The 19,126-nt window shown below is 39.2% G+C and overlaps 1 protein-coding gene across 1 annotated transcript in view; it reads left to right on the forward strand.

Annotated features, from left to right (window-relative positions):
• ROR1 (receptor tyrosine kinase like orphan receptor 1) overlaps window positions 1-19,126 on the forward strand; it is a 428,145-nt gene that overhangs the window by 388,262 nt on the left and 20,757 nt on the right. Inside the window, exon 8 of the mRNA XM_033225148.1 lies at window positions 11,517-11,728. Within this exon, the coding sequence (XP_033081039.1) occupies window positions 11,517-11,728 (212 nt within the window). The remainder of the gene's footprint in view (window positions 1-11,516; window positions 11,729-19,126) is intronic.

Here is a 19,126-nt window from a genome sequence, read left to right on the forward strand (position 1 = left end):
GCAATTTTGTCTTCCAGGGAACATTTGGCAATTTCTGGAGAGATTTTGGCCATCACAAGTGGGTGGAGTTGGGGGATGCTACTGGCATCTGTTGTGTAGAGGTCAGGGATGTTACTGAACACCCTACAATACCCAGAACAGCCCACACAGTGAATCATCTAGCCCAAAATGTCGAATGTTGGGGTTGAGGAACTCTTTTCTACACTGTACAATTGTAAACTATAGAATAATAATATTCAATAGTAATTTCCATTTATTGTGTGCTTACAATGAGCTGAAAACTATGCTGATACTTTTAGGCATTATCTCATGTTTAAATAGTTCTATCCCCCTAAGAGTAGGGTTTTATTATACCCAAGAAAGAAAACTGAGACTTGGAGAGGTTAAGTAACATGTGTCTGAGGTCACATGGTTAATAAGAAGTGGACCCAGGACTCACATCTGTAGCCAGCCTTTTAAACTGTAGTTTATGCATGTATGTTTGTGTGTGTGTGTGTGTGTGTGTGTGTGTGCGTGCAAACAGATAAAACTTGAGAATAACTTCATTTTACAGTGAGTTGTAAGCTAATGGGGCAGATTTGAAATGATCCCTTTTTCTCCTCCATCCCAAATGAGACACAGTCTCATAGGAAAATTCCTGCATTCTTTAGCTAACTCAAAGTTAAGGAGATTTCAGAATCTCCATGGGGTTTCTCATTTTCCTACTGATAACTTTTGTTTTAGTTTCTACTAAGTAAAGCTAAAAGAAGCATAGGTCTAATTAAATAGAAAATGTGAACGTTTGTTGTACTTTCTCTAATAAAGGTGCTTGAGAAGAGTCTGCTGCAGATTGTTTTATCTGTGAACTTTCACTACAGAGCAGAATATAAAATTAAGTACAACCAAATATGGCTGTTGTAAATTCTGGGAATTGGCTTGGCTAGGATTATATGCATATGCCCAGACAGTGCTTAGAGAAAGTGAAAAAAAAAAAAAAAAGAAAAAAGATAGTTTGGGCAAGACCTGGCTTCTCATCCTCCATGTCTTTTCTTTCATGTCCCAGGCATCTAACAATTAGAATTACGAATTATTTATTCATTCACTCTCAGAAACCAATATATGTTGAGCTTCTACTGTGTCTCAGACCCTGTGAACAAGCTAAATCAGACCATGCCCTTGTGTAGCCTACAATCTAATGAAGGAATCAGATGAAAAAAAAAAAAAACACATGAATCACATTAAGTATTGTCATATAGTTCCCAATTTTATGTCTGCTCTTATGTGCATGGCATTTTAATGATGATTGCTGCTTATTGAATACTGTGCTAAGATACCTGTGCCGGCATCTAGCCTAGGACATAGTTGGTGCTCAATAAAATGTGTTGAATTAATTGGTTTAATCCTCACAGTAAACACAAGATAAAGGTATCATCTCAATTTTCCTAAAGGAAAAACAGACAATGTTGTTTTTACTGAAGCCAAGATTCAAACTGGTTCCATAGAACTTCAGATCCATTCCTCCATCTACCATGCCATAGCTGTTTAAACAATAGAGTCCTGATTATTTCAGAGGAACACACATTCCTTCATTTTCCCTTTCCCTTTGATCATTATGATCTCTCTGGGTCTTTGGGATGCTGTCCATTGATTTTCTTATTTGCAGCTCCAGGGATATAGGAATGGAGCCCCCAGTCACAAAGACATCTATTCTGAGAGATCCTACTGTGCTCCTCTCAGATGCAGCCCTGATATAGACTAGCTCCCCAGCAGCTTCACCCACACCTCACAGGGCATACCCTTCTCCCATTAAGTACCATCTCCTCTCTTTCTGGAAGCCCCTTGTCTCCTCCAGTCCTCAGAGTTGGCCTTCTTCTCTGCCTGCAAAGCTTCATTCACTATGCTTTTACCTTTTGTTGTGGTCACCTTCCAAGTCAAATATCTTGGGTTGGGTGTAAACTAAATTGAAAAATAAGCATTTTGCCTAAGTTCTTTCTGACTGGCATCTAGGCACACTGCCTAGGTTCACCATTTCACTGTAGCCCTTTATCATTGCTTTTCTATGCAGCTCTGCGGGCGCAGCTGTGGAAACTGTCAATACCTCTGAGAGCTCCTTTTGCAACAATCTGTCCATTTTACTTTGGTTGTATTTTATTAATACCACAAGACTTATCTCTCTCTCTCTCTCTCTCTCTCTCTCTCTCATTTAGATCCACTATTTGTTTCTTTCTTGATTTGCATGGGAAGGCAGAATCCTGATTGTATTGGTGCTTTTATATTTAAACCGTGGCCCTTTATTTTACCCTTGATCAAATCCTGAGGCCACATTTCTTCCCCTAGCTATGGCAGCATGTCTGTTTCTCCTCTAAGTAAAGGTTTCTCCCTCTACCAAATAGAACTTCCAAGCAGCAGTATTGTTTTTACTCCTAAACCAACTTCACCGAAGAGTACCCATGATAAGAAAAATGGTGAACCATTTGGCTCCATTTGGAGTTTTCATACCTAGCCTATTGCTTTTATATTTCCTTTTAAGTCATTGGCTTGCAACAATGTGCCAAAGGGCGCATTGCCCAGTTTTGTGCCTGAATAGCCTTGACTTGTCCCATAACCTTACAAACACCCACCCTGGGCTCCACTTTGTCACAGAACATATTCTGCAACGTGGTGGTTTACAGTTCGGGGCAAGGCAGATGTTTTCCAGATTGTGAACGCTGCCGTTTTTAACTTGCTCTGTCAGCAGCCTTCTCCCATATTTCATAGAAGACCTGTTGTAAGGCAATTTGTCTTTCAGCCATTTCTTCAAAATAAAATTGAACATTACAGTGAGTTGGATGGTGGAGAGGGGTAAAGGAGGAAGAAGTACAGCACTGTTTTATATAGTTTGAAGCTTTCTGGAAGAGTTATTTTTATACTACAGAGATTTTCAAGATGTGCTTTCATTTCCAGTCTCTATACGTTTTCAACAACAAAGTAAAGAACAATAGTGACCCAAAACTTATAGCTAAGTCATGTTCCATGAACATTTTTAACCATAAAATAATTTTCTCTCAAAGATTTTTGTTGTTGTTGTTCCTAGTATATATTGAGTCATTTACCCAGTGTGTAAGCTGCTCTAGCAATAAGCTTCTGAAACCTCTGAACTCTTTGGGCTCACCACCATGCCAGTAAGAAGTGCTTACTGGTATCTTAACCTTTGGTGACAGAAATCTGATATAACACCACAATGATTGTTGCCACTGGCTTTGTAACAAAGTGTTTTTTGGTTAAGCTTCTGGCAGGAAACATATGGCACAAGCCAACAGACTAACTAAGGGGAATGTTATAATGTAATTATTTAGGAAGTAAGGCAGAATTAGGAGAAACCAACAAGGAAAGGTGCGAGACCTGGGGCTAACAGGAATGGGAGGTATTACCATCCTAGATCAGTTACCTCACCTTGTCGAATATAGCTGAGGCTGAAGAGAGGACTGTCCAGCACATACTGTGGTCTTTAGTAGAGGGATACAGTCAAAACTCAGCAACCCAGCAAGGAGGAAGCCAGAGGAACAAGGGTTTCAACACATACTCTTCTCCTGCCTTTCATCTCCTGCAAATGACTCCCATAGATTCAACCTAACTAGAAGCCACAGGTCAAGGGTATCCATTGATACTATCAGTAGAGGTTGGCCTCAGCAAGGAGCTGGTCAGAAAGAACTGAGACTGGATCTGATGGGCTGAGGATACTTAGGGGAAATGTCATCATTGACTTTAAATCACTTCATAAGAATCAGCTTTAAATGAATTGTTTTAAGAAAGAAATGGGCTTGGGCTCGGTGGCTCACGCCTGTAATCCTAGCACTTTGGGAGGTCGAGGTGGGCAGATCATTTGAAGTCAGGAGTTCAAAACCAGCCTGGCCAACATGGTGAAACCCCATCTCTCCTAAAAATACAAAAAAAGAAAAATTAGCTGGGCTTGGTGGCGGGTGCCTGTAATCGCAGCTACTCAGGAGGCTGAGGCAGAAGAATTGCTTGAACCCAGGAGGGGAGGTTTCAGCAAGCTGAGATCACACCCCTGCACTCCAGCCTGGGCAACAGACCGAGACTCCATCTCAAAAAAAAAAAAGGTTCAGTAAGGGCCTAAATAAGTTCAACTCAATTTATAAAGTCAGAGAACCTTGGGAGCAACCATAGAAATCATCTAGCCTCTACTTGAACATTGCCAGACATCTCCAGAGACAGAGAAATCCTTCCACTCCAAAGTGATTATGGAATCATTCCAACTGCTCAAAAGTTCTGCCTTTGTAAGCTAGAAACCAAAACTCATATGCAAAGTCTGATTTTTTAAAAATGTTGGCCACCGATTCAAATTTTAAAAAAAACCTAATGAAGAACAAGTCTATGGACTAGATTCAAATTTTAACTTCTGGATAATTTCTTACACAAATATGAAGACATATATAACATCCTTCATTTGATTTTCTCTTTGGCCCAAAGATCACATGGATCCTCCTACATTTCCTTCCCCATTCTTCTCCTCTAGGTGTTTCCTGCTCCTTTAGAGCCCTTCTTAAAAATGTGGCTCTGAGAAGACACCTTTCAGTGCTTTTTAACCAGAGCAGGTAGAAGAGGACCACGATGTTCTTGATCATTACCCAGTATTGCCAATGAATACTGTTATGTTGCTTATAAGTGCCATATATGAAATTTTTTGAGGAATTGCATCATGCTGTTGCTGGGTTCATCTGAGCCTTTAAATCTTCAGTAAAACTTATTAGTAATCTTTTGTTTGTTTGGGGGGTTTGGTTACATCAACAATTATTTAGTAGATTTGTCTAATCATGGATTTTATAAACAAGGTCTTTAACCTAAAAGCAACTTATAATATTTATTTTTAAAATTTCTGCTTCTGGTTTGGATTCATTATATTAGCCTGTTGAGTATGATCCTCTACAATTTTATTCCATAATTAAACCATTAGGTATCTTTCCTAGATTCTAACCATTTCAAGTTTGATAAACGTATCATCAACGATAATGTTTAGCAGGCAGGATTCCTCAAGCAGAGCCCTTTACAATTTGATGTTGATTGACTGATTAACATTATTAAAGAAAGACAGATGATGAATTACAAATCCATCTGATGATATTATTATTCAACCCTTCATCTTGTCCATAAGAATGTCATGAGTCACTCAAGTCATTTCATCAAATGTTTTGCTAAAGTTTAAATGTGCTTGGTCTATTACTAATAATCTCATCAAAATGAAAGAGATTTAATTTTATACAACCTATAGAATTTTGTCACTTAAAGATTGGCCAGATTAAAAAGTAGGCAAAGGACTTGAATAGACATTCCTCCAAAGAAGATATACAAATGGCCAATAAGCATTTGAAAAGATGTTCAGTATCACTAATAATTAGAGAAATGCAAATCAAAACCCCAGTGAGATGCCATTTCACACCCAATAAAATGCCACTATTAAAAACAATAGCAAGTGTGAAGAAATTGGAACTGTTGTGATTGGTTGGTAGGAATGTAAAATGGTGCAGCTGCTACGGAAAACAGTGTGGAGGTTCCTAAAAACATTAAAAATAGAATTACCATCCGATCCAGCAATCCCATTTCTGAGTACTTAATCCAAAAGAATTGAAGTCGGGGTCTCAAAATATTTGTTCACCCATGTTCACTGCAGCATTATTCATGATAGCCACAAGGCGGAAGCAACCCCAATGTCCATCAGTGGAGGAATGGATAAAGAAAACATGCATACAATGGAATATTGCTCAGTCATAAAAAGAAGGAAATCCTGTCACATGTTACAGCATCATGAACCTAGAGGACATTAGGCTAAGTAAAATACACCAGTTACAGAAAGATAGATACTGCATGATTCACTTATATGTGGTACATAAAATAGTCAAAATCATAGAAACAGAAAGTACCATGGTGGTTGTCAGGGCTGGGGGTAGGGGGGAAATGGGGAGTTATTCAATGAGCATAGAGTTTTAGTTTTGCAGCATGAAAAAGTTCTGGAGATTGGTTGCACAACAAGAATATACTTAACATTACTGAAATGTAAAATTAAAAATGGTTAAGATGATAAATTTTATGGGTTTTTTTACAATTAAACATTTTTTAATTATTAAAAAAGATTAGCCCCCCCAATTCTTTTATAGAGGAGGAAACTGAGACCCTGAGAGTTTATAGAAATTTTAGTGAACTTGTGTGGATACCAGTTACTAAGATTTTTCCCAAATGCTCACAAATGAGTTACTCTCCCTAACTTATTGTAGTTAAAACCTTTTCTGCAGGGAAAAATTTTAATCAATGTATATGGCCTATTCAGCTTTTTTTTTTTTTAAGAATTCATTTGAGAATACATAAGGCAATAGATCATCTACTTAGTATTTCCATCATCAAGTCAAGAGAGTGAATGCCTGGGCCCAACCTGCCAACTGAAGGCCTAATTACCTGTCTCTCGGCTTCCAGGCATATGCCTAAATCACTGGTGCAGGCCCCTATCTGCTACCAGCCTGCTTATTTTATAGTTTTCAAATAATAAATCGGTAGTGATTCCTGTTTGTTTTCTATGTTTTTAAATTTTTTTCAGTCAAGGTTGTATTTTAAACTTGTTTAATTTCCCTTGAATTCTAAGGTTCTGTAAGATTTCTTCCCACTTTTGCTATATTTAAAACCAGAGCCTTTTCTTGTTTTAATTTAAAGTAATATCCCAGGTGATGTTTCACTTTATTAAAAGTACTTCTTTAATAAGAAATCATGATTAGTTTGCTTTAAGCTTCAGGATAAGAAAGGAGTGTTTTCTCCATTATATTTAATTACTAATCGAAGTATTGAATATCATTGTAAAAATAAAATAGGAATGTCAGATGTGAACTGTGATACCAAATTGTCGATTTTTAAAAGGAAATTAATCATGTGATCTACCCTAAGTCGTTGGTTTCAAAAAATCTCAAGTATTTAACTTGATGTAACTAATATGTGCATTTAACTTTTAAACAGTTATTCCGAAGTATTAAAAATCTTCAACATTCTAATTTTCAGTCAATTTTCTCTGCAATGCATTGGAGGTGTCCTTACCCTTTAAAATGACTAGTAGGAATAATGTCCATTGTTCCAAAGTGATTTTCTTAAAATAGTATGATTCCCACCAGATATTAGTCTTCATTGAAAGAAAACTTTGGACTCTTAAGGAGAATAATGAAAAACAATTACATATAATGGTTTGGGGTAATTTTGATTAGTAATATAATTTACTAGAAGCACTGAAGGTAGACAGGCTTGCATTCCAACCCAGACTCTGCTACTTTGTAGCTTTGACAAGTTATTTTTCCTTTCTCAGTCTTAATTTCTCTATGTATAAAATCAAGATAACACCAACATGCCTGCCAGGTTAAAATGAGGAATACAAATGCTAGGACATCAAAAAGGACCTAGGCAGATATTAGTTTTCTAATTTTTCATTTTGAAGGATCATTGTTCTGTGGAATATTTTTATATAAGGTTTTCAGAGCCAGCAGAGACTGAATCCCCTTCTGGCCAAATGCAGAGAGCTGCGTAGGGAAAGAAGCACTTTGTATGGAAGACTTAGAATGGGCCTAGGCCGGGCGCGGTGGCTCAAGCCTGTAATCCCAGCACTTTGGGAGGCCGAGACGGGCGGATCACGAGGTCAGGAGATCGAGACCATCCTGGCTAACATGGTGAAACCCCGTCTCTACTAAAAATACAAAAAAAAAAACTAGCCGGGCGAGGTGGCGGGCGCCTGTAGTCCCAGCTACTCGGGAGGCTGAGGCAGGAGAATGGCGTGAACCCGGGAGGCGGAGCTTGCAGTGAGCCGAGGTTGCGCCACTGCACTCCAGTCTGGGCGACAGAGCGAGACTCCGCCTCAAAAAAAAAAAAAAAAAAAAAAAAAAAAAAAAAAAAAAAAAAAGAATGGGCCTAAATGTGTTTCTGTCACTTCCAACATGACCATGTATTGTTCTCCTTAATTATTTCACTTGGCATAAAGACATTTGGCCCCTGGTGCTTGTTGGCATATCCTCAGTGTCATCAGAAGGAGCCAAGCTTGACTGTTTAAAGGATTCAGCTTCTTGAAGTTTGTTCTCCTGCAGACCTCCAGGGGGATTTGTCCCAGGCCCTCGTTTACAATAGAAGACCTTCCGTGAATAATCTGATAGGGCATGAAAACAGAATAGACTCCTTTATTTGCCAGACAGGTGAGGCCCTACTTTCTCTTGTTGCTAAAAATCTGGCCTGGAAAAATGACTAGCATTGCATTAGTACTAAATTAGCCTCATTGCTTTTGCAATCATTACCCTCAAAATGATTTCACTGAGAAACCAAGAATAACAACGGAGACTTTACCCCCTTAGGGTACTGAGAAATTTGAAAATGGTTTATAATGTTAATAATAGCCATAACATCCAACAATTTATGGCAATTTTCAATGATCCAAGGTTCTTTCATGAACATTATCTCATTTGATTCTCACGTGAACCAAATAAGATTGGTAGAGCAGATACGATTATTCCTGACTACCAATCTTATTCATTCCATTGAATAAATGAGGAAATGGAGATCAGAGAGGTTGTTTCTTGTTTAAGATTATTTAGCCCAAGACTTCCAGCACAAAACTTTGATCTGTGAATCCCCCTCTAGTCTAAGGGTAAAGGGTAAACATTGAGTGGTAACTGGTACTAGAATAGATTTGTTGCCTACAGCAATTCTGTGAAGTAGGTATTACTCCCATTTTACAGATGAGTTTGCTTGGAGTGGTTAAGGGCCTACTGAAGGTCACGTAGATCATGAAAAAGGCATTATTCGGAGGTTTCTGTCTCCGTACCCTGTGGCAGACAGTCTTCTACTCAAGTGATTCCTTTCTATCTATAGGCATGTAGACACAATCATTACTGGTGCACCTAGCACTGACTAGAACGGCCTCCAGTGATGCCTGGGTCACATATTTACCTGTAACAGTGTATAAAGCAGGGATTTTCGGTAATCCCAGCACTTTGGGAGGCTGAGGCAGGCGGATCACGAGGTCAAGAGATCAAGACCATCCTGGCCAACATGGTGAAACCCCGTCTCTATTAAAAATACAAAAATTAACTGGGCATGGTGGTGTGTACCTGTAGTCCCAGCTACTCAGGGGGCTAAGGCAGGTGAAAGGCAGGTAAATTGCTTGAACCCGGGAGGCAGAGGTTGCAGTGAGCCAAGATCGTGCCATTGCACTCCAGCCTGGGGACAGAGCAAGACTCCGTCTCAAAAAAAAAAAAAACAGGATTTCAAAAGCATCATATTTGGCAAAGCTTCAGTGTTATTCCCTTCCTTTCAGATCACCCTCATCCTTCCTACCTCCATGAAACAAGAGGAACCCTACTATGAGAAAATAGGGGCAAAATTCTCCAATTATTGGCAGTGAAGTGTAGTAGCTAGAATGGTGGGCAAAAAGCAAGACCTACGATGGAATCCCAACTTTTGACTTACTAGCTGCATGTCCTTGAGCAACTAACTTACTTAACCACTCTGTCTTCCAGCATCTTCACATATAAAACTGAGGATAAGGATGTCATCTACTTTATAGAGTTGACTATGACATAAAATGAGTTTATGAAAAGCACCTGGTCCATAGTAATAATAGCTAACATGATTTTGCACCAGTAGAAAATATTTGATAAATATTAAAATTGGGTGTTTTTTGTTTGTTTGTTTGTTTTTTGAGATGGTCTCACTCTGTCACTCAGGCTGGAGTACAGTGGCGCAATCACAGCTCACTGCAGCCTCAACCTTCTGGGCTCAGGTAATCCTTCCGCCTCAGCCTCTCACGTAGCCAGGACTACAGACACGCATCACCATGCCTGGCTAATTTTTGAAATTTTTTGTAGAGGTGGGGTTTCTCCATGGTACCTAGGCTGGTCTCCAATTCCTAGGCTCAAGCAATCTGCCTGCCTCGGCCTCCCAAAGTGCTGGAATTACAGGCATGACCCACTGTACCCAGTCTAAAATTCTTACTATTTTTATTCTACTCTGTAACCAGATTGAACCCTTCTCAAGTCTCTTTTGAGGGCTAACTCACAGGGCACAGTCCCAACACCAGGTTTTGGTATTCCTTTCGAATAACTGATATGCCATATCTCACCTGCCAAACAGTTCCCAAATAAGGTGTGTACAAGTAAAAACTACATATGGTTTATTCTCATTTACATGTACTAGGGTAACTCATCATTTAAAGGAACTTTTTGGGTTTTTTCATCACTCTTTTTATATTTCCAGTTTAGCATTTTCAGGACATGTAATTATCTTTCTTCTATTTTTCTTACCAGACAATGAGCTCCTTAAGGGCAGAGGACATGTCATACTTAATTTTATATTCCTAGTACCTACAATAGTGCCTGGCATGGGGTAGCTTTTGTTTATTGACTTACTGAATGAGTGGAAGGATAATTGAATGAATGCATGGTTAATTCTTTTGTAAGGTAAATAATAATCTCTGAATTTTGTGTCAATTTGAGTTGTCACATTTTGAGTTTTCTTAAAGATAGCTGATCTTGGTTATCAGGGCATGGCATTATGTAACCCCTCTAATTACTATCCCATAATTCTGTGTTTGTTTTACCAGTCAAATAATTCATTAACGACAATATATGCCTAAGTATTTGGTTTCAATGATCAGGCTCAAACTGATAAAAAGAAAAGTATGTCTCATGTTCTACACATATTATATTCTTTTCCAAGCAATGGGATATAAGATTTCAAAAATATACTTCAAAGTGTTAGCACTCATAATTATTGGGCTCATATGAAACCATTTAAGAATTCTGGGGTTTCAATAAAGTGTCAGGTTATACAGTGCTGCCATGCTGGAAGGAATTATAGACACCAACCAAAACAGACACTTCACTTTTGCAGAGGTAAAAAATGAGGCCCAGAGACATGAATGTTTTGTTTAAGGTCACACAGCTGATCAAAGATCAAACTGACCCTGACTTCAGGCCCCCATATTCTCAGGCCAGTGGCTTTTTGGACACTGAGACTAGGAGTCCTTAGTAATGTTGATTCTGGAAGATGCAGGATTGGCCCCATAAGTCCAAACCAGCCAAGACAAGGTCATGATTTCTAGAACACCATCTTGTGGGGGCTGATCTGGGCTGGCAGCCAATGGAAGAAGAGTCCTGTGGTCCACATTAAGGCTCTTGGATGTATACAGTCCATTCACATGGCGTTTAACTTTTAAGGTGTTAGAGAAATGCGGGTCTGCCACTAAAGAAAGGCAACATCAGAGGGGCACCCACACACATACAAAGTCTTTATAATGTCCCTCTGCAGTTTTTAAGCATTTGAACTTTAAACTTTTAAACTTCAATAAATTATGTTGAAGGTTTGATGGAAACAAGTGGTAATAAGCAATGGATTCCTTTTTTCTCACAGTGGATTTGTGTGTATAGAAGAACAGAAGAGGTGGTTCATTTTAAACTATGCAATGTAATATTATACATGTTACTTTAAAGAGTATAACTTTGGCTCTTTTTCATTTCTGTACCCAGATTCAAAGGATTCCAAGGAGAAGAATAAAATGGAAATCTTGTACATACTCGTGCCAAGTGTTGCCATTCCTCTGGCCATTGCTTTACTCTTCTTCTTCATTTGCGTCTGTCGCAATAACCAGAAGTCATCATCACCACCAGTCCAGAGGCAACCAAAACACGTCAGAGGTCAAAATGTAGAGATGTCAATGCTGAATGCATATAAACCCAAGGTAATGTTAGCAGTACAGAGCTGCATTTGTTCCATGGGTTTCAAGTTAAAACAACATGTTATAACCCTCCCAAGCTTAGAAATCGAATGATATGGAATCAGAGTTTTGTTAGTGCTAAGGTTCATTTAAACCAAATGCAAAGATGAACTACCTACCTCTATCTTTTCCCAAGACGCTTTCATCAGTATGTCTACTTCAGTGTTGGGCCAGCTATATCACTGCCTTGCCATAGAGTTGTTAGGCTAGAGGTGATCCCCAAGAAATCATCCTGGCCAGCCCGTCAGGACTCAGAATGTGAGCAATTTTTCAAAATTTCAAAGAGGAAATTTCGTACTTTTCCATCCAAATTGCAAGAGAGAACAAAATCCATCATTGTTCACAAACTTCACTGTCAAGAAATCCTTTTTGTTGCATAAGGTGCAAATAGTTAAAACCACTGTACTATATACTTAAAAATTACTAAGATAGTAAATTTTGTTGTGTTTTTTACCACAATTAAAAAAAAATCCTTTGTATGCCTTACATCCCTTTTTCTTTGGCTTAAGTGTATTTTAAGAGAAATGTTGTCCTTCCAATAGTCTTTGAATGCTGTTTTATCACAACTAACTTTAGCCTTCTCCACTTTGAGCTAAATCAACCCCTTCCCTTTTGCTTTTCATCCACATCTTTCAACGTTTGAGTTGCTCAAGGTCCTGGCAAGGAAGCCAGGGTCACTGGCCCTTACCTTAAATGGAGCCCCTGCACTGCATCTTGGAACTAAAACACAACAGAGTCTTTCTTTCAGGAAAGCCAGCACCATAACCCCAGGCCTCTCAGCAAAAAGATTTCATTTAAATAATTTAAGACTCTTGCATCTAAAAGCCTGGTTTTTTTCTAGTTATTCCAATTCCTTAAGAACATTCATTCATCCATTCAACAAATATTTATCTTCCCTGTGGACTAGTAACCGTATTATTCTTTTGACCCTCATAAAGAGGAGAAGCATCACTTTTAATAAAATTTTAGGAAAAAAAAAGTCTTCACACTCAAATTAACTAATCCTCTTATCTAATAAATGGAGTAGCATAATTGGGCTGACACAGAGCCCTCTTTTTTTTTTTTTTTTTTTTTTTTTTGCTTTACTGTTTAGATTTTTTTTATTTAAAAAGTCTTGAAAATATTTTTGCTATTATAAAGTAATATTTATTAATAGGATTTGGAATTCCTTACATGCTAAATATTCAGTGTATATATTCTGTATTCAGCAAAACCACTGTTCTCTTGCTGAGTGTGAATTTTTATCATAAAAAAAAAAAAATCTAAAGATCCTGAAGACCATAGAGTTCACACAGTAGCCCGGAGGATGGGCAGAGGTGGGGATTCAACTCTTTTGACATCCCAGTTTCTAGCTAACTGATTTACATATATTATAGCATTTTATATAATATCACATTTAATCCTTACTACTTAGTGCTACTATAAAAGTAGTGAAAGCAAATGGACAGGGGTTAATATTGCTACACATTCACCTAGTTGACCTGGCAGATACTTTTACCTAACGCATGACTTCAAGCTTCTAGTGCAAGAGTAATTGTTCCATGAGACTCTTTCCCTTTCATTTCTGTTGGTAAATGTTGAGAAGTCTTAGAAACACCAGAACTCTGGGTGGGGGAGAGACCTAGATCAGTTTGGTTACAGCAGACAGCAGTTTGGTGCAGTAGCCACCATCCTGGAAAGATGTACTCCTCATTGCCAGGGCAGGAACCATGGAAGAATCATTTTCATTTTTAGAAATTATCAATTTTGTGGGTTAGCCTTGATCTGCAATTTAATTCTATTTTTAGTGGAGCTTTGTTTTATATCATACGGTGTCCAACAGAGATCCCAGAAAGCTTTGTGGCATAAATAGAAAAAAAGCTAATCTATACATCGATGAATACAAACTGTCAAAAACAATACCAGGAGCTTTTACATCCATTATCACAATTAATCCTCACAGCTATTATATAAGGCAGGTATTATTATTACTATTGTACAACCAGGGTAGTTGAGACACAAACAGACTAAGTAACTTGAGCAAGGTCCAAGAGCTAGGTATTAGAGGCAATAAAATGTGAATACAGGATTTTTCACCTTTTCTAAATAAGCCGGCCCTTGCTCTTGCAGAATCTGTGATAACTTTTTCACAGAACAGATCAAGTGGGCAAGGAGGAGGGAGGGTTAGGAAAGCAACTGACTGTGATCCCATTTGGTCAGTTTGTGCTGCAGAGTAACCACAGGCATTCTCCTGGCTTCTGACAAATCTTTAAGGGGCCTGCATGGCAGTCACTGAATGATGTAGTCCTAGCCCTGCCAGGGACATGTACAATTTGCCTAGAGCAATAATAGTTCCCCATCCTTCATAGTCAAAGAGACAAATGTAAAATATACTGGCATGAGTTTTCCCAGAGACTAGGTGAAGTAAACATTGTTTTCATAGTTTCTGGATCATTTCTGAGGTGTGCCTTGCTAAATCTCCCAGTGTCAAGATTTGTCCAATATGAGGCTTAGAGCTTAGCCTTCAACTGTTCACAAACACTCCTGAACCAGAGAAGTAGAAACGGCTTAAATATTTGAATGGGTTGGGGAGGGGAAAGGAAACAACAAAAACAAATGCTAACTTTTTTTTCTGACCCTTCTAAGGGACTTGGCTCTGATCACATTTGAGTTATTCAATTGTTTGTTTTGGTTCTTACTGAGTGCCTTTCCTGGAAAAAGCACAAAGGACTTTGTAGACCTTAAAGAAAATTCCTAAATGTAAACAGAAAATCTCTAAAACTGCTTTGGAAGGTCACTGACACATAAATATTACATGTACCTATAAAATCTAAAAGGAAAGGACACACATAAGAAATAAAGAAAAAAAAGTCCTGAAAACAAACACTCCACCAGAGCACAATCAAAAGAATATTTGGAGGCGAGGATGAAAAAGGAATGAAGGATAGAAGCCAGTCTTCCCTAGCCTTATTCTCTTTTCCCATTGGCCAATTCAAAAGTCAGAGACTCTAGGGTTCTTATTTATCCAAATGAATATACCCTTCAGGGTTCAAACTCTCTGCTTCCATCTCTCTTCACTTGCTGAGCTGCTAAAATTCTCCTGAGTGTGCTCCTGTGGGAGATTAGAAACCGATACCCTTGAGAGAGGAAAATAGGGAGCTGCCAACAGACTGGCTGACGAGGCCCGGCTTGGGTCCCCAGAGAGGTAGGATGATGCAGTTGGAAGTAAAAGCTTTTGATGAGCCATGAGTTTCCTTCTGATCTGTGGGCAAAGGAAGCCAATGGACCAGAGAGGCACCTTAACGCCGAAGAGTCAGGAAGATGGAGATGCCCTGGATCCCCCGCCAGCTGCTCTGTGACTCTGAGAAGCCATCTAGCATTTTGCAGTTCAATTTTCTCAGCTGTTCAGAGGAAGAAGTAGACTGAGCTCAAGGAGAAGACTGTTTATTTTCCTGTTATTTTGTTTAGCCAAAGATTTGAAGCCATTCAATCCTCTAATGAGTACTGTAGTGATGCCTAAACTAAGCAGGATTGTTCTATATTGCATTACAAATTTTACAATCTGAGTGAGGTTGCTTTTTCTTATTTTAGTACTGCAGAAATTGAACCTTCTCAGAGGAGCCTGGAAACTCTAAATTCCCTTCTCTGTTTCTTTTCCTTTGCTTCTCCTTCCCTGGCCCCTACATCCTCTGCCAGGTATGACTCTGGAAAACAGCATTCTGTAAGCTTGCTTGGGTAAGGGAGAGAAGCTGTGGTATGTGCTACTGTGGGAACAGGGAGGGGGCAGAGTCTCCCCTTCAAGAACAGGATGGGCCCCATTCAGCCCAGTCTTCCTGGCTTCTCGCCTACATGGAGATTAAGCAGGCAGAGAGGTTAAAAGATGGAGGAGTCTGGTGGGGGAGTGGTGGGCATGGTTGCTCACACCTGTAATCTCAGCATTTGAGGAGACCAAGGTGGACAGATTGCTTGAGCCCAGGAGTTCAAGACCAGCCTGGACAACATGGGGAAATCTCATCTCTACAAATGCACACACACACACACACACACACACACGCACAATTAGCTAGGCATAATGGTGCACTCCTGTACATGGAGCTACTCGGGAGGCTCAGGTGGGAGAATTACTTGAGCCTGGGAAGTTGAGGCTGCAGTGAGCTGAGATCATGCCACTGCACTCCAGCCTAGGCAACAGAGTGAGACTCATGTCAAAAAAATAAAAAAAAAAAGATGGAGGAGTCTGAGAATAGGGGCGAGGAAGAGTCAAGGCAGGCCAGAGGTGTGAGATGCAGCCAAACCTGGACAACCTCCATGAGTCAAACTCCTGTAGCTCCTGGCTGATGTAAGGAACATTGCAGGGGAAAGAAAGCAGGACTGGCCCAGCTTTCCAAAGCTGATGGCTGTGTTTTACTTCTCAATTTACCCTCATCTCTTGCCAGCTTCTCTGCTTTTTCACTTCCAGACAATTCATCTCTCTGTTCTCATTTCCAGCCAAAGTAGTTGCTGAATATACTGAAATTTGATTACATTCTCTGGCCCTGTCCCTTTTGCCAGCAACACGCTTCCATCTAAAAGCCCTGCTGGAGTCTGGCTACCCTTTTTAATTCCCTGTTCTTACCAAATATCACCACACTTCATGCTAAAATATCCTCAATAACTTTTCCACTCACTCCTTAAAGCCATTGTCTCCCAACACTTCTGAGCTCACCATTCTATTAACGTAGGCCTCTTGGGAATCACCAGTGATGTTATTCAATCCAGTGACCTTTGCCAAGTCTTCGCCCCCTTTAATTTCTCTGGATCCTTTGATATTCTTGACCACCATCCTGAAATTTTTTTCTTTTTTTCTCCTTGGCTTTCCTCCTATCTCCTTCCCACACTTCCTTCACTAGTTCTTTTAATTCCCTTCATGGGAGCATCCTCGGACATTCTTTTCCTCTCTCATTCTCTTGTGCTGATTTCATCCTCCGGCGTTGCTCTAGCTCCCCCTTGAGTGTAATGATTTCCCAAACTGGAAGGCCCAATTTCAAGTTTAAAATTCTTGCCACCAAAATCCTGCCACCCAAAAGTCCATACTTTCGGGGCCTAAGTTACCTTTCCAGCCACACTTTTCTCTTAGTTTATTTCTGGAAAGTAGTCTGATACACTTCAAAGAGCAAGAGTGTAGAGATAAGGAAATATGATGACAAATCTTGGCTCCACTGTCAACTGGTCACAAGATCTTAAGCAAATAACTTCTCTGAACCTTTTATTTTCTCATCCATAAATCAAGGATAAGAATAGTACTTAAAGGGATATTTTTTACACTTCGACATAGAGTGTCTGGCACCTCACAGGTACTTAATAGTTAGAAATTACTATTATTGTTGTTATAACGGATGAGTACAAATCTTTTTTTTAACTTTTATTTTAAGTTCAGGGGTACAAGTGCAGGTTTGCTACCTAGGTAAGCTTGTGTCATGGGGCTTTGTTGTAAGATTATTTCATCACCCAGATATTAAGCCCAGTGCTCATTAGTTATTTTTCCTGATCCTCTCCTCCTCCCAAGCTCCACCCTCTGAAAGGCCCCAGGGTATGTTGTTCCCTTCTGTGTGTCTATGAGAACAACATTTAGCTCTCACTTAAAAGTGAGAACATGCGGTAGTTAGTTTTCTGTTCCTGTGTTACTTTGGTAAGGATAATGGTCTCCAGCTCCATTCATGTCCCTGCAAAGGACATGATCTCATTCTTTTTTATGTTGATGTAGTATTCCGTGGAGTATATTATATGTACCACATTTTCTTTCTCCAGTCTATCATTGACGGGCATTTAGGTTAATTCCATGTCTTTGCTGTTGTGAATAGTGCTGCAGTGAACATACACGTGCATGTGTCCTTATAACAGAATGATTTATATTCCTTTGGGTATATACCTAGGATTTAAATTGCTAGGTCAGATGGTATTTCTGTCTTTAGGTCTTTTATTTCTCCCACAATGGCTGAACTAATTTATACTCCCATCAACAGTGTATAAGCATTCCTTTTGCTCTGCAACCTCACCAGCATCTGTTGTTTTTTGACCTTTTAATAATGGCCATTCTGACTGGTATGAGATGGTATCTCATTGTGGTTTTGATTTGCATTTCTCTAATAATCAGTGAGGTTGATCTTTTTTCCATATGTTTGTTGGCCACACATATATCTTCTTTTGAAAAGTGTCTGTTCATGTCCTTTTTATGCAGTTGTTTTTTCTTATAAATTTCTTTAAGTTCCTTAGAAATGCTGGATATTAGACTTTTGTTGGATGCATAGTTTGCAATATTTTTCTCCCATTCTGTAGGTTGTCTGTTACTCTGTTGATAGTTTCTTTTGCTGTACAGAAATTCTTTAATTACATCCCATTTGTCAATTTTTGCTCTTGTTGTGATTGCTTTTGGTGTCTTCATCATGAAATCCTTGCCTGTGCCTATATCCTGAATGGTATTGCCTACATTGTCTTCCAGGATTTTTATAATTTCAGGTTTTACTTTTCTTCTTTTTTTTTTTTTTTTTTTTTGAGATGGAGTCTCACTTTGTCACCCAGGCTGAAGTGAAGTGGTGTGATCTCAGCTCACTGCAACCTCCGCCTCCTGGATTTAAGCAATTCTCATGCCTCAGCCTCCTGAGTAGCTGGGACTACAGGCATGCACCACCACTCCGGGCTAATTTTTGTCTTTCTTTGTAGAGACGAGGTTTTGCCATATTGCCCAGGCTGGTCTCAAACTCCTGACCTCAAGTGGTTGACATGCCTTGGCCTCCCAAAGTGCTGGGATTACAGGCATGAGCCACTAGGGTTTTACATTTAGGTCTTTAATCCATCTTGAATTAATTTTTGTACGTAGTGTAAGGAAAGGGTCCAGTTTCAATCTTCTGCATATAGCTAGCCAGTTATCCCAGCACCATTTATTTTACTAGGGGATCCTTTCCCCATTGCTTGCTTTGTCAAAGATCAGGTGGCTGTAGATGTGCAATCTTATTTCTGAGTTCTCTATTATGTTCCATTGGCCTATGTGTCTGTTTCTCCACCAGTACCATGCTCTTTTGGTTACTGCAGCCCTGTAGTATAGTTTGAAGTCAGGCAGTATGATGCCTCAAGCTTTGTTCTTTTTTCGTAGGATTGCCTTGGCTATTTGGGCTTTTTGGCTTCAGATCAATTTTAAAATAGTTTTCTCTAGTTCTGTGAAGAATATCAATGATAGTTGCATTTAATCTATAAATTGCTTTGGGCAGTATGGTATTGTATCAGTGATATTGATTTTTCCTATCTATGAGCACGGAATGTTTTTTCATTTGTTTGTGTCATCTCTGATTTCTTTGAGCAGTGTTTTGACTACAGATCTTTTAATGAAGCAAATGCTGTGCATACATA

This window comes from Trachypithecus francoisi, unplaced genomic scaffold (assembly GCF_009764315.1).
Source record: "Trachypithecus francoisi isolate TF-2019V2 unplaced genomic scaffold, Tfra_2.0 Lachesis_group12, whole genome shotgun sequence".
Taxonomy (NCBI): Eukaryota; Metazoa; Chordata; class Mammalia; order Primates; family Cercopithecidae; genus Trachypithecus; species Trachypithecus francoisi.